Source organism: Ascidia mentula, chromosome 5 (assembly GCF_947561715.1).
Source record: "Ascidia mentula chromosome 5, kaAscMent1.1, whole genome shotgun sequence".
In the NCBI taxonomy this organism is placed as follows: domain Eukaryota; kingdom Metazoa; phylum Chordata; class Ascidiacea; order Phlebobranchia; family Ascidiidae; genus Ascidia; species Ascidia mentula.
Window position 1 is genome coordinate 4,880,133 of NC_138570.1, and position 15,188 is coordinate 4,895,320.

The 15,188-nt window shown below is 43.4% G+C and overlaps 1 protein-coding gene across 1 annotated transcript; it reads right to left on the bottom strand.

Moving 5' to 3' along the window:
- Positions 1-528: 528 nt before the first annotated feature.
- Positions 529-852, bottom strand: LOC145903667 (uncharacterized). Its single transcript, XM_082991777.1, has one exon. The coding sequence runs from the start codon at positions 850-852 to the stop codon at positions 529-531; it is 324 nt and encodes a 107-aa protein (XP_082847903.1).
- Positions 853-15,188: the final 14,336 nt, after the last annotated feature.

Below are 15,188 nucleotides of genomic sequence, written 5' to 3' on the forward strand. Positions count from 1 at the left end.
ATCGCAAACGACGCGGGTAAACGTACAGTGGGCAAGTCGGTCTAGTCAAAACACAAATAAATAACAAAAACGTGAAGCAAACAGTGTCGGCAAAACTGATTGTCGACCAGCTGTGTGATTGTGTCGTCGACGTTGTCTCGCTGAACTGCTGGGAGTATTGAACTTGAATGCGTGTCGTCTCGCGCTGTGGGCGGTTGCCCTTGTTCAACATTCTTGTTGGTTGTCACGGCTTGGTCTCTCTGGACTGTTTGGCAACGCGCCATAACATGGTTTGATTTTAACCAAGGATGGGGGAGGATTTCTGTGAACATAAGAAAGATATCGTTTAATTTTGTGATTTTTGGCGAATGCATCGGTCGAAATATTTCCACAGTTGGTAAATACGCGCAAATATACTAAATACTTATTACAGCGGCTAAAAAACAAATGTAGTATAAATTGGCTTCTGGATTGACTAAATTTTACGTGGAAAATGCTTTCAAGAGGTTAACCCACAATCATATATGCCGAATCTCACCTGTACAAATTTCAGTAAACTTCAGTGGGCAAAGTGTGCCTCGTACACGAAGTTGTGGTGGAATTCTCAGGTATCGCGCTTTCTTCCACGTCCAAAGCTGACCACAGATCGTGGATGTAGAAAATTGCATGCTGGATAATGTCCAGAGAGGTTACGTTGTTAGCTGTTTTGTCATGCAGACTTGGCACTGCTTCCTTCAGTTTGACCATCAGGTTTTTTAAATGTGGTTCTTCGGGTGACTCCTTTTTGATTGTAACGGACTGTTGCGATACGCGCAGTGCTGCGCTCTCTCTAGATTCTTGGCATCTTTTCTTAGCTGCGGTTGCCTTCACCATTTTGACTGTTATGCTGTTGTATAAAGACTGTGTACAATAGTGCTGTTTGAAGCTGATAGCGATATGTCTTGCCTGAGACTGCAGCGCGCCTTTTTATGCGATGTCAGTCGCGCGTTTTCTTTTTTCCACGCGCAAGCATGTTTTCTCACACTAGACAAACAAGGGCGCCGCGGGCCGTCTGGTACTGCCGCGCCGTTGAAATAAAGGCGAGCCAAGATTAAGCTGCCTTTGTTTTCGCTCGCCATATCGACGGCCAGCTGGGCACGTGGAAAAATTAATCAAATCGAATGCGCGCAGAGAATAATGTTATCTAAGCGGGGGAGGCATGGGACGATAAGACTGGAACAAGAACTTCCAGACATATTGTGCTGGCTTGTAACGACTGGCGCCTCACTGGTTGCTTGCAGGTGCTGTGTTTTGCGACATCGTGTTTATCTTGCGCAAACGTACGTTGCTTACCTACCCTAAAGAGAAAATGCGGGAAAATGTGTTTAGGACTCACTTACTGACGTCTTTCGTCTGCTGATGAAGACATCTATGTCATTTATTTGATACATTACAGAAAAATGGGCGAATCCTTCATGGCGGTGATAAATTAACACGATCAAACACCGCGGCGCGAGTTTATACGAGCAATTTTCCGCATGTCCTTTCACGCAAAGTTTCCCACGCGCGTCGCACCTGCCCCCGTGCTCTGCATCGCAGTTCAGGCTCCAGAAAATCGCGCGCTCCACGCCTTACCTGACGTCACAAACGCGTTGACAATGAGGACGTCACGCCGACGCGAATCGTTCCCACGGACGCTTATGGCTTGTTTACGCTCCATAAATCCAACGCTGCATGCTTTGCTAATCACCAATTAACCCGGAATTGCTTGCGATGGGTGCCATAAACCTTGTCTTTACCTTGGTCCACGCGCCGTTTGTTGCGGTGTCTTCGTTCCGATGGGAACTGGGTTGTGGATCGTCAACGTTACGGAAACTCATTGTCGACTTTGTGAATGGGAAACGCGAGCGGACAAAACGATACACGATGAATGTCACTTACAAAGTGACTGGTCGGCTGTCAAGTTACATCCGCATCGGTTGAATGCGTTGTGATGGATGTGGACGTGCTGGTTTATTATTTCTAGCTCATTCTCATTTCGACGTATTTCAAATTGTTTTATAAGCCCAGATGATATTGTGAAGTTTGTTTTCTTCAACAATTTTGCCCTTTTTGGTATTTTGTGTGCTTCACATTGGTCAGCCTATTAGGGAAAGCCTTGTTGCGTTCCAACTTGGTAACTTGGAATACACCTGAGGATTGCGTTGTTTTCTTGTGTTGTTACTTACATGCTGTACGTATATTTATTATATTCGTCTCATGCAACCTGTTAAAAGATTTGAACGTCCATGGAATTTGCAAAGCGGTTTAGCCCGAAACGCCCTAACAGTTCTGTGAAAGGCAAAGAGAGCGAAATGTTTCCACAAACGAAACAGTTTAGTATATTGCCACAATTCTTAATTTTGTCAAGACTGTTGCAGGGCATATGGCATACCGCAAATCAAATAAATCGATGTACTTCGATGTCGATTGCGCGTGGCATACGGCGCGGTCATCCACACAACCTGACGTAGCTTCGTTAAAAGCCATTCCCTGGCGACACAACAGGCATATTGTCCATATGCAATGTACGCAGCGCTGGACATTAGCAGAAGATAATTGCATTGACTCGCGTGGCCGGCTGCCGGACTTGGTTTCCCCGACGACAGCTTGCGACTTCTTAACACGACATAAGGCGCACTTTCGATTTTTCTTGCAAGTTTTATGTTTCCGCGGTGTACGTGGATTAATTTTGATTTCTTTCCAAATCGATTTAATTTTTTGTCGAATTGTTTTATCAGATAAACGAACTAGAAAATACGTAAAATTAAATGATGAAACCTTGAGTCAAAAAATGATCGATTCCTTGCGAATGTATAGGATCGCATTTTGCTTGTGGAAATTACATGTATTCCGTTGTCGTGACACACCGAATCGAAGCAAGAATCTTGTTATGAAAACAAAATATTTTTGTGCCTCCGCAATTATTTGTGGTTCTTGTTTGGTATTTATTTTCTTGTAAGTTCTTTCACTTTAACGTTGTGTAAATAAAAGAATGATCTCAAATACAATCACGTATTTTGGAATAGCGATTTGAAAATAACATGTCGTATGCAGCAAAGTCAAAACACAAAGAAAATTGCAAAGCCGCGGTGGCGAAGCAAATCCAGGTACCTCGCTGCGTTTTCAAATCGCGCGCTAAATTTAAAATCAGCCGTCTTAGGAATTCAGCGCGCCACCCGATTCCACCAACATGTGGCCTTCGTTGCTATTACCTTAACAACATCAATATGTCGTGACTCTTATTCAACGGCAAATGCTGTCCGGGCATCTGTCTCATTCGCAGGGGCGGTAAAAGGCATCGATTAAGTCTGCGCATTAGCTGGGAGTTCTTACATATGTCGTTTTCGAATTTGCCGCCTCGCGAGGCAACGCTCTCTCCTATCCGACGCCGGCAGATGCCCAGCGTACCGTAGACCGCTTCACTCGATTCTCGTGCCGTTTTATGGTGTATAAGGGGTGAACCGTTTGCCGCCTTTTTGGGTTTACCGTTGAAGAAATTAGCTTATGACACGCCGCTTAACATTCGTCTCTATGGTTAGAGACCGCCAAAATATCAACGGTTACCGTTGGTAAAACAAAAGCAAACATATACCTTCTGTTTGAATAAGCACAGAAATTGACGATTTAAATATTTCTGTAAAATTTTAATTGAAAGATCGCACTTAGGCTGATCGTCAATCACTCTTTGCGAGTTATTTCAGTTACCTTGACTTGTTATTTTCAGAAATATGATTACCTTATCTTTCAGTACTCGCCGTAGCTTGTGGGTTGTTCGTGACCCCGGTTGGTTGTTTTCGTCAATTGGTTGTGTTCGACCACATATCTTTGCATTAAAAAAAACGTGTTTATGTACATAGGGTGAACAAATTCATTTTTTATTACATCGATATTGTTTGGGAAGCGATGGCAAGTATATAAACGCATCATATCACTTAAACTTTTATCAGAAGTGACCAACAACGAGTAAAATTACCCGAAATATTTGAGACATAGCTTTATTAAATATTAAATCAACCCTCGGTTTATGGTATGTAATAGTGATACCATGCTTTCGCATAACAAGGCAGGATCACCCCACCGCGCAGACCCTTTATATTTAACGATCTCAGCTCTAATTTTCCGATTATAAAGTTCACAGGTTTCGCAGTGCAGCCAAGCTGGATCAGCCACTTTTCCCGACAAGTCGGAGCGAGATCTGAAAAATCAAGCTCCCGGTGAGGTTTGAACTCACGACCCTGGGCTAACCAGGCCCAACGCTCTACCAACTGAACTACAGGAGTTCAGTGGTTTCACGTGATATATTGTGCCAAGGTACACTGGTGCGCAACTTGTTAGGCTACCTTCACATACGTGGAGGATCTCTACCACCGTGAAACCACTGAGCTCCCTAGTTCAGTTGGTAGAGCGGTGGACCTGGTTAGCCCAGGGTCGTGAGTTCAAACCTCACCGGGAGCTTGATTTTTCAGATCTCGCTCCGACTTGTCGGGAAAAGTGGCTGATCCAGCTTGGTTGCACTGCGAAGGCTGTGAACCTTATGGTATGTAATATTTTCACTACTAATGATTAGGTCTTTACTATGTATTTGTTTTAATATGTTTTTTTATGTATTTAAGATAAAGTAAAAGCAACTTGCCCAATTGTTGCTGCAAACGTGGTTTGAAACAAAAATGTTAAACTTCGTAAATCGCCTTTTATCCAACATAAAAAATCAAAAAAGTTTCAAAACTTAATGCCCTATGATTCGAACACAGTGTATATAACTCGATTAACAGCAATAACACGATTCGCTTCTGCTTTTTGCGTGTGGTTGGACCGGTGAATGTCAACATATCTTGATATATTTTGCGAAATCCATTATGGACAGTCACCTGGCATACTTACATCTACATATAACCTATAAAAAAACGCCGCAGACCAAACCATTTGACAACGAGTGGGAACCAAAGGCGCCCATGGGCGGTTAGGTTTGAAGATATTTTAAGCCGCGTGATAGCGCTCCTAAGTAATATGCTGAATTGTTAATGCGGCGATTGGCAACATCGGTCAAGCGCCCGACCCATATACCTAAAAGAAAAGCTGAACGGGATTCAAGTCCATGGCATTCAGGGTTCAAATCCCGGTGTGTTTAAAAAAAAGTTGAAAAACAAATTGTACGCCAGATCATTGTAAAGGATTTGCCAAAGCAGAAAATTTTCAGATTTGGGTTGTAAAATTAAATGCTCACCTTTGTATTTTCGCTTTATCGATCTTTAGTATTTTACTGTCGTTCACAAAACAATTTCACAAATAACTCTTTATTGCAAATTATTTCAGGTGAATTTAATTTGTTACCAGGTTGAACTCCTTCATTAACTTTCTTTCTTTTTTTAAATTTGTCCCTGTAATTTCTTTGCACACTGGAATTCGAACCCAAGTAATCCCGGTCGCGCATCCGCATCAGACTACCTACTTTTTTGTCTCTTGGGCACTGTGCGACGATGTACCATAAACGCCATACAGCGGACAAAATCAAAAATAAATTGGCCACAAGGTGGCGAAAAAGAATAAGTTATGCTCACAATGTTTTGTTGAAGGTTACGCTTCAAGAAGAGAAGCCGTGTATTTAAACTGAAAGTCCAACAATCAGCCTCAAAAACATCTTTGTAACCCCGTCCATTTTCATCCAGTGTGCCTAAATCAGAACGATAGCGGTAACTTCTACTTTTGCTGTAAATTCTCGCAAATATTATTACTTAAAACCACATTTCATTGCCAAATTATCTTCTTTCTTTTGCAGTAGTGCAATAGCCTATGTTCCGTGTACAAGCTGCAGACAGATAGCCACAGCTTATGTTCCGTTTGACGAAGCAATCGTGGTGTTGTACACTGTGACAATTGTCACTAACAAACAACAAAGAAGGTAAATATATGTTTTGTATTAACTCGCGCCATATAGCTGGTCTGAAAAACCTTTCTGTGTGCAGTTTTGTTGTGTGGCTTGTTAATGTTTTCTCACGCATGGCTCATAAAGTTGCCACAACCCATGAAAATGCTCCTATTACAGGACACTTGTCCGCGGCAATACTTCGCAGCTGGCATACAACGTGCAATTTCCTGAGTTCAGACGGGGAAAGAGACCATAAGCGATTAAATGCTTTGCAAGGATAATTAAATGCAACGAACGCTGGCAGTTTCGCGGGTCATTCGAGTTCGTACAAGCCGTCAGAGTTCGGACGCAATCCCTCGTCGCCCACACGCGTTGCGATACCCCAATAAAATTGCCTTTAAAGCGCCGGTTATTAAATGCCAGGCAGCTGTCGAGGAGGGGTGGGTTCGAACAACAACATGAAACTGCGCTGCACGTGGGGGATGGATGGATGGCGGCAAAAACTGATAACCTGTGACTGCAGAAACGCGTGGGAACGTTCATGCCCCACGCGAGCTTTTGGCCCCCGAGGGATTCATGTGAAAATCACAACTTCACACAAGCGCCTTGCAATCCGGTGTTTTCCCCTGCGGATAGTGACGTCACAATGGGCGGCGGACAGATGGCTGGCGCGTGGGAATCGCCGTGTAAACGCTAATATTATGACGGCATAATTGGCGTGCGCGCTATTCTTATAGCGATGCAGTTTAGAGCTAGGGGAGTGGCGGGATTCTTGTTTGATGATACCTGATGTATTGTGACACTTACGATGGGAAACGACAGTCGCGCATTCGGAAACTGTTTCATCTTCTTGCATTGCATCTGGGCCGGTGATTCGGGAATTAAATTCCGTCGCCATAACGACCTTCATTTCCCATTCGCCCATTCATGTCCAACTGTCCGAAGGTATTCGCCTACTCAATTAGGATATAAAGTTTACTTATTGTTTCAAGGTGGTATAATACAGTCATAACAACGGATCAAGTATGCAAAAAGAGAATATTAAACGTAAGACGCTATCTAGTAAATTTGTCAGAGCTTAATTTAAAGCAAGGCTTTTTTGGTTGTACGGTTATCAAATAATTTGTCTCAAATCAGAGGTACGCAACTCAAACTGTTATGCGTGCGACTATTTATCACGTGCGAAACATTTGTTCGAAAATTTTTTTTTCTTATTTCATCTAAACCAGCAAACAATAAAGAAAAAACACAAAAAAATGAGTCTGTGTGCAATTTTTAAACCAATGGGTTCCAAACTTGGTGGGCATTCCCTGTGTTGTTTACCCCTGGTCCAAATTATACGCTGTTTGTCACATATTACCGTTTACGGTTTGGCACTGAATATGTTCGTTGCACGCAGTTTGGAAAACCCCGATATCCTATATTTCAGTCTGCCTCAAATTTCCATTGTGTTGATTTCGAATAAAAAAAAGCACCAACCAACAGAATTCCCCAATTTAGGCGCGTGTCCGTGTAAGTACAAAAGTACAGCAATCTGACACGTATCAAACAGAGACAACGAAAAAAACTTGTTTACGGTGCCACAGGTGCGCCGAGGCAAAATCCTGAGTCATGACACAATTCTAGTTTCCCTTCGCTGCTCAACCGTTCCTCACCCCCTCGTATTTCCACCATGGTCCCTTTTTGTCGTCGATGACGAATTTGTGACGTCATTGACCCTGACACGTGTTTGTGTGTAAACATTAGCTGTAGTGGAGGCTTAGGGCACCGGGAATGTTGGGACAAATCATTGTTTTTTTCCGCATCCTGTACTGAATACTAAAATTCACCAATAAGACAATTAGCCTGGGCAAAATGTGAACAGGAATGATGGATAACAATGTATGCAGAATCACTTTTATTTCCGATTATTTTGATCACCAATCGTACATTACCAAATGACGGAATTTGTTTTTGCGTATCCATGATTAAAAACATTTGTCCATATAGTTACGTTCTAAATTTTAGTGTGCGTATGTTATTTCAAAATTAAGTTAAGGCAGTGCCAATTCGTGAAGTTTTCACGATACTTATCGAAATCGGAGTGTATTTTTGTGTGTCTTAGTTTTTTGGTTCTGTCTTAAACGCGATATTTTTGGTCAGACAGTCAAGGAAATTCTCTTCTAGGATTTAAATCCCACAAGCGTCGTCGGTGTATAAAAATAGCCTGAAAACAGGTGACACTAAAACAGCTCCCACCTGTGGGCACAAGAATTTATATACCAGGAAATTTTTAGACCGTTGGAAGCGGTTGAACTTATAGCACCTATATGATTGAAAAGCATGTGAGTTCACACATTCGATCGATCTGTTTGTGCGGTAGTGTTTGTGTGACACTATAAAGATTGGGAAAACGTACTGTGTGATATGTGACAAAATAACGGCGATCTTCAATAAAGCACCCGCATACACCTGTGAGGTATTAACTCTTCAACGTTGGGAAACGCTTACCTTTCACGTCCTTGTGCACGAATGTATCGTTTTTTCAAACGCGTCTTTCGCAGCACGAACGACTTTCGTCATAAACCGGATTATCGCCAATGTTGTGGGCGCAATCCAAGGTATCAAAGTCGATATTGTTTGGCGGACAACTCTTAGAGTCGCTTAATCCCGTTGATGAGGCCATACACAGCAGGTGCGTTCGCGATTCGCAAATAAATCATTCCTCTGTGCATTGTGGCAACCGCATATGAGTCATCTCGACTCTTGTGTACTTGGAAATTTCGCCCTTCCACCGAAACAAAGTCAGAAATCCAAACAGGTGTTGCGTCACTTTCTCCCCTTATTTGGCTGCGAAGATATTGTCGATAGATGATTTGCTCTTATGGGACCGCGATTAGGGCGCTTATCGTGGGGAAGAATCTCGTCAGAACAGGATTTCAGCATTAAGCGTGCGTTTACATGGCGCAAGAACCCTGGTTTGAGGCGTCTGTTGGTAATCTGGCGTAAACAGATCATTATATTTCCCAGTGCACTTCCTTCGACCTTTAGGTTCTTACCCGGCCACATAATTACTGTAGTGTTTGCCCTATTATAATTGAGCGTATTTATCCTAATGTAAAATATACGAAAAATCTTAAAATGGTGAACTTGTTCATCCTGTTGTCGTTGTCGAAACATCCATCAAGTAAGGAAGAAAAGTCAGTTTAGGCATAACAAATCAAAGGAGAAAGGTACAACAAATACTCATTTCACATTACCTCCCAGTTAAGCTACACAAACACTATCACGGAGTACAATAGAAAGATGTATGGACGATAACCATCATTCGCCGCTGTGTCAACGTTGCCATAGGTATCGTATCGTACTCTGCAATCGCTGTTTAGGAAAGCGACTTATTGTCTTTTCCCACATCCATCCTTCACCCCATTGTCCCCGTGTGACGTCTATTGCGCCAGGCCTAGTTGGGCCATTGCCTTCTGCCAACAGAAGCCGGCCGCTGTTCAAACGACCAGCCACTGTTGCCCTGGTGCGGTCGTTGCAGGCTGTTTGCATTGCGATCTTTTGATGCTAGCACAGAGTATCAGCTGCACAAACTTGGCTCTGCGACGGCAGCTGCGTGTCAGTTTGCGCAGGCCGAGTGTCCCTCGGATGGGTTGTCGCTGATATTGACCAACAAGATCAATTGCCTTTGCTCAAACAGTTGCCCTCTTCGTTGTACCAAATCGTATCAGTGGTACTAAGTTGTGCCTTTGGAAGCCTATATACGAGGATTCGTGTTGTTTTGGTGGCGTAAAAAAAATCAATGAAAAAGTCATGTATGGCCGCAACGACTAAAATATTTACATAATTCAGATAAAAGGGTTTACAGCAGGCGTAGTTGCACCGCTCTCTCCCGGCAGTTCTAACGCCAACCGCTAAAAACCACATCCAAAGCGTTTCCGATTCTCGTCCGGAGAATGTGACTCCCATTTGCACATAGGTCGCTGAAAATTCACGCATAATGCCCCTGTCCGGCACCTACTGTGTTGGCTTAAACCGAACCAGATGTTTTGGCACGTGCACAAACACTAGACTTATGCATTCCGCCGTAGCGCCCGGCACTTTCAATGACGAAATTCAGCCGCTTGAACACGAAGGCTTGGCCGCCTGTGTCAACTCCCCCGACGCGAGGCGGTTTGTTTGCCTGTCGTGACGTTCTCGCTTCAAGTGGCAAATAGTACGAAGTACACGTTGTTTGCTGGGCGTTCTTTACCGTTGCGGAGTCCATTGTGCAAGTTTAGGCAAAATCCTCACCCAATCAATGTGAAGAGCATGCGTCCAGGATTGAAATACAATTATATGTTTGAACAAAAGACTGCGGCGAAATCGTTTTTTTTAATGTTGCAATAAACCTCTATATGAAACGTGGTGTTTCAATTTATTGACTTCAGAGGATGTTATGGCAAACAAATTATACCCATGTATTTTATAGCAATAATATTAAACTACATATCCCTGCTATTGTAGAACAAGTCGCTTTTATTTGATCAAAGTCCAAGTTTATAGTTAATCTTTCGTAACATTAAGTAAGAACTTGGAATTAAGCGCCTAAAAGCGGCTCAATGGGATTTTCCACAAACGGAAGTGTACAGGACGTTATTTGGCAAAAGTGCAACCGATTGCATGCAAGTCCTGCATTTGTCATGCAATTCAAAATAGATGGCTGTTCGCCGAGCGGCACCGAAACCCGCAGGTGTATTTATTTGTGTTGAGTTCTTTATTTGTGTTGAACAACTGTCAGCTTAAAGTGGTGCACTGTGCCGGTTCGAGCATCCACACCTGGTGCTGTCATAATTTTAACACCTATGCCTCCGCATGCGTTGTTTGGGCGCTGAGAACGGTCGCCATTCATCAAAGCTCTAATCTGCCTGTTTGAAACACAGAAAAATACCACATACGTGCGCATGTGTTTGCTAAAGGTTGCGTGATGTCATTGCGATAAAACCGCTATACCTATTTTTGCCTTGGTTGTATTAAAACGTGAAAGTTTATCGCAAACACGTGCTTATTCACGACATGGTTGAATACAACTAACAGGGCCTGCGGTAAACCTGCACGTGTCCAATATCATTAGTATATTCGTATGGTTAAAACTTCAACACACGAAGAATGATGTAACCTCGTGTTAGCAGCCATCATATGGGGAGTTTCGCTCGACGCGGTTGAGCGCGTGATTTGCTTTCCACGAAATCGCATTCCTTCTCTACGGAAATGAGGAAACCTCACAAGCGGCAGCATCAAATTTCTTCGGCGGCCACAGCTTGGTTTGGGGACTTTGGCCGCAATTAAACGCGCCCGGCGACGCTTAAAATAGCATCATGAGGAACACGTTTTCGATGGTTACTCAGTAACAGTTGCCCACGCAGGTGCGGCGTACAACGGCTGCACCAGCCTCTGTCGTCCCAGCTTTCTCATGCAGCTGCGGCTTTTCAGTTTATTGTGGTGTTCTATGTCAGCAGGCCGCCATTCAATACATCCGGATGCGGCGTAATCTGTAACACGATTTGGCGTTTAATATACTGGGAGGACTGGAGCCTGGCAAAGGCGACTATCAAATGTTAATCCGTTTAGCCTGTAATTGTTCAGCGAGGGGTGACGTTTAATTGCTCGCCCCGCAAAGCCTTTATAACCACAACACACTGCTTGACACCCGTTGCTAGGCGCTTACGCCAATTAGGCACATTTTTGTTGGAAAATTCCTACTGGAATTATCCCACGGCAATATGCAGTAACAGAGCAAAGCCGCTTGTTACGCGACCCAGCACGGCATGCATATAGTAACTCAAATCCTCGCTGTTGTACTTTGATTTTAAGCGCGGATTTGTTCTGGGTTGCATGCAAATTAACTCTATCGTGATGTATACACAATACACAAAACGCACTACGCGATACGCGATACGCGATAAACTTGTGTAAATTGCATCCGTTTGTATCTGTAACTGTAGCTGATATTTGCTTTCAGTGAATACAACCTTGATTCGCATGGATACATATTCAAGTGTTGTCTTGTGTTCAAAAACAGCGCCGCATTTTTTGCAAGCAGTGCCAGAATAATGGACGGGAAATCAAAATTAAAAAATAAATTCCTTTCCGTTTATTCGCACATAAATGATAAAAAAATGAAGGTCACGTTATGTTTTCGTTCGTATAACTTTTCCAGTGCAGGTTCTTCAACCACTATTCCCCAGAGCACACTATTTCTGATTATTTTACATGTATTCCAATTTTTAGCATTTTTATCTATTTCTTCCTGAAAGAAATTTAGCACCTCAACTATTTTACTAGGTGGCAGCAAAGAATGCCCAGTTAATTCCCAAACTTGTTTTGATTCGACTTCACGCAGCGATTATAAATAGAAAACTTTAATAAAAATAGCTTTGAAAGTATCCTCCCATATGTTCAAGTTTGGTTTCGGTTTCCAGTCGGTTGTTACACCTACCGGAACACGGCGCACGTGGCATCAGGCAGCGGCCAGTCGCGTTGTGTGGCATTGCGCTGTTCGGTTGCCGAATCCAAAAACACCACATCACAGCGCCTGTCAATAATCACAAGCAAAGGTGGGCAACTAGTGTGGTCTCCAACACCTGAGCGAGTCCGCACCCAGTTTATGTATGGATACGCTCACAGTCGGGCGTAAATAAACCCCTGGTAGCTGCCACTAGGGCGTGTCGTCCTTTCACACACCGAGTTCCGTACACGGAAGTTTAATCCCAAGGGCCTGAAACTCACTGACAACAGAATCTGCGGCAATGAGGTCGCGTATACAATATGAGGAAGTTAACTTGTCCCTGATGGGCTTTTAGTAGGCGGAAATGCGGCCGCATCAGTTCGTCCCTCGCTTTGATCTGTGACAACGATCGATAGGAATGAGCATTCTGTAGGACAACTGTCGTGGGATCAGTGGCAACAGATCAATACGTTGTTGTTGAAAACTTCCAGAATTAATCTACCATGTCATGTTGTCCTTGTTTGGAAGTCGTCCCAAAATTGGGTAAAGATCGTCATATGTTTTTTTGAATAAAAAAGCCAAAGCTAAGATGCTGTCAATCTTTTTCAGTAAACGTTTCCTATACTTGGTTCATCATCAGTAGAACTACCAAACCAAGTATAGGTTCGAAACATTTACTAAAAATGATTAACAGCATCTTAGCTTTGGCTTTTTTATTCAAAGTTGTTAACTCCACTTATTTTGCACCCATCGTCATATGTTTTTGAAGATTCTTGTCTCGTTGTGACGATTTACCATCATTAAATCTTTCTTGGTTTGGAGAAAATTTGCTCTATCAATACTATGTCGCAAAGAGCACGGAGTTCATTTCACATGTGTTACCGCAAAATATTTTTCGACAATGTAGATTTTATTGCGTTCAAAACGAGTCAGAGTGAGTGAACGGAATTTTTCGCGAGCCTTTTAAAGTGTTATGGTGTGAGTATAAAGCACTTCGCCAACACCGTGGCCCACGAAGGACATATTCTCCTCCCAGTCAATGTATATTGCCGTCGACGTCACTTGTTAATCATGCTGAACCGCAGCGTAAAAATCGCTCATCAACTTCACTTCAAAGCAGCGATCGGGTGTAGAGACGGCTCATCGCGACGCTCATTTTTGTCACGTGGTTACTCGGGTCGTCTTGTGTGCCCAGGTGCAGTGGCGCCTCGCTGTCTGCGGGCGGTTGATTGGCCGGTGTTTGACAAACTTTGCTGCGCAGTGCTCTGGGACGCGCTATCCGCGGCCTTTTATTGGCTCCGCAAACACCACAGCGCTTTTCCCAGATTCGTGTTGCGCACAAGCGATTAGGTGGAAATTTTGAAACATTTTTCGAAATGCGGAGAGATAAAGAGTTCCTGAACTGGGTGCAACCTCAAACGTTGTAACGTTTGTAATCAGCGATTTCTCCGACAAACATGTCTACCTGTTAGCTTGGCCAGCTGTTTATCTTATAATCTTTTTCTCCATTTTTTGTCTTTGAATGCATATGGAGCTATTTTGACGATGGAATTTTGGAAGCCCACCAATTACACACAAGCGGGCGAGGGGTGGCAAAAAGAAGTTCGGCGTAATGGGGATAAAAGTGCAATCATTTACTGCGGCATAAATCCCCGTATCGAGTGACCGGGCAACCCTCATCACTTTTCGTTATGGGACGCGAAATTTCAAAGGCCCGCGCAAATGTTGTGCAGCTGCAATTACATCTTGCCCTTCTCCGTTGCCTTCTGCAGGTGTGGACGCGCGCCTCGATCGCCGCTTATACGACCGCGCATAATTTGCGAACAAAACGGCCAATTACATACTCGTTATGACGTCGCTTCACGGTGGCCGGCTCCGGCCGTTGCATAACCCCGATTCGGGCACAGAGTTATGTTTCTCCCAATTCCTTCAACGCATTCTGAATAGTGACCCCTGAATATCACATAGCCGTGGTGTAAATCAGCAAGGATGTGCGTCAGAGTCATGATTTTCAGCGGAATCAGGGTTTGAGCACGGTCGTTGGGGCGAGTCTGAAACCACACTGAATGGGCTTTAAAACCGCTGTGACATTGCCATTGTGTAACGCCATTGTATGGTAATTAATTAAACGATTTTAATCTGCTTGGCGCAGGTGCATCCCGCGTCATTCAGATCCTGTTAGGTGTGACAGGCAGCGTGTGTGTGAATATGACTCGAACAGGTGTGGGCCAAACCATGTGGGGTGATGGGAAAGCGGCGTGACCGTACCAATGTAAGGGCACAAAAACATTCCATGGTTATGCGAGTCGCCTGTGAAAAGGTGTCGACGCTATGATTTCCAAGTAGACATGTGCGTCTGGCATCACCCAACAGGTGCTGTTCCACGTCCTCTGCACTTTGGCGATGTGTTTTTCGCACATGTGTTTTTGTGCTGCGCGGGTTGTGATTACAAGCTTGTGTCTTGGCTGAAAGGAGATAGGTTCGGGTTCGGACGAACACAATTCGTTTCCCACATCCTTGTTTTAAAAATATCTTGCAAATCCCCACCCTCCGTGAAGAAATATTAAACTTTAACAACTAATGACCAAACATATTAAATTAACATCTTCGATACCGCATATTTGTTTTTCTGCCATTGTAGTTGGAACACAAAACGATAGCTTTAAAACAAAATCAAACCGATAATTTAACAATGGCCTGCTGTTACTCAATAATAGGATAGCATTACATTTTTAGTTTAATACTTTTGGATTCGGTGAATTTTTAACTTACATATACCAAAATCGTCAGGTAAATATGTAACACTAATCTGAACATGATTAACAGAATCCTGCCCTGACACAAGACTGGTAT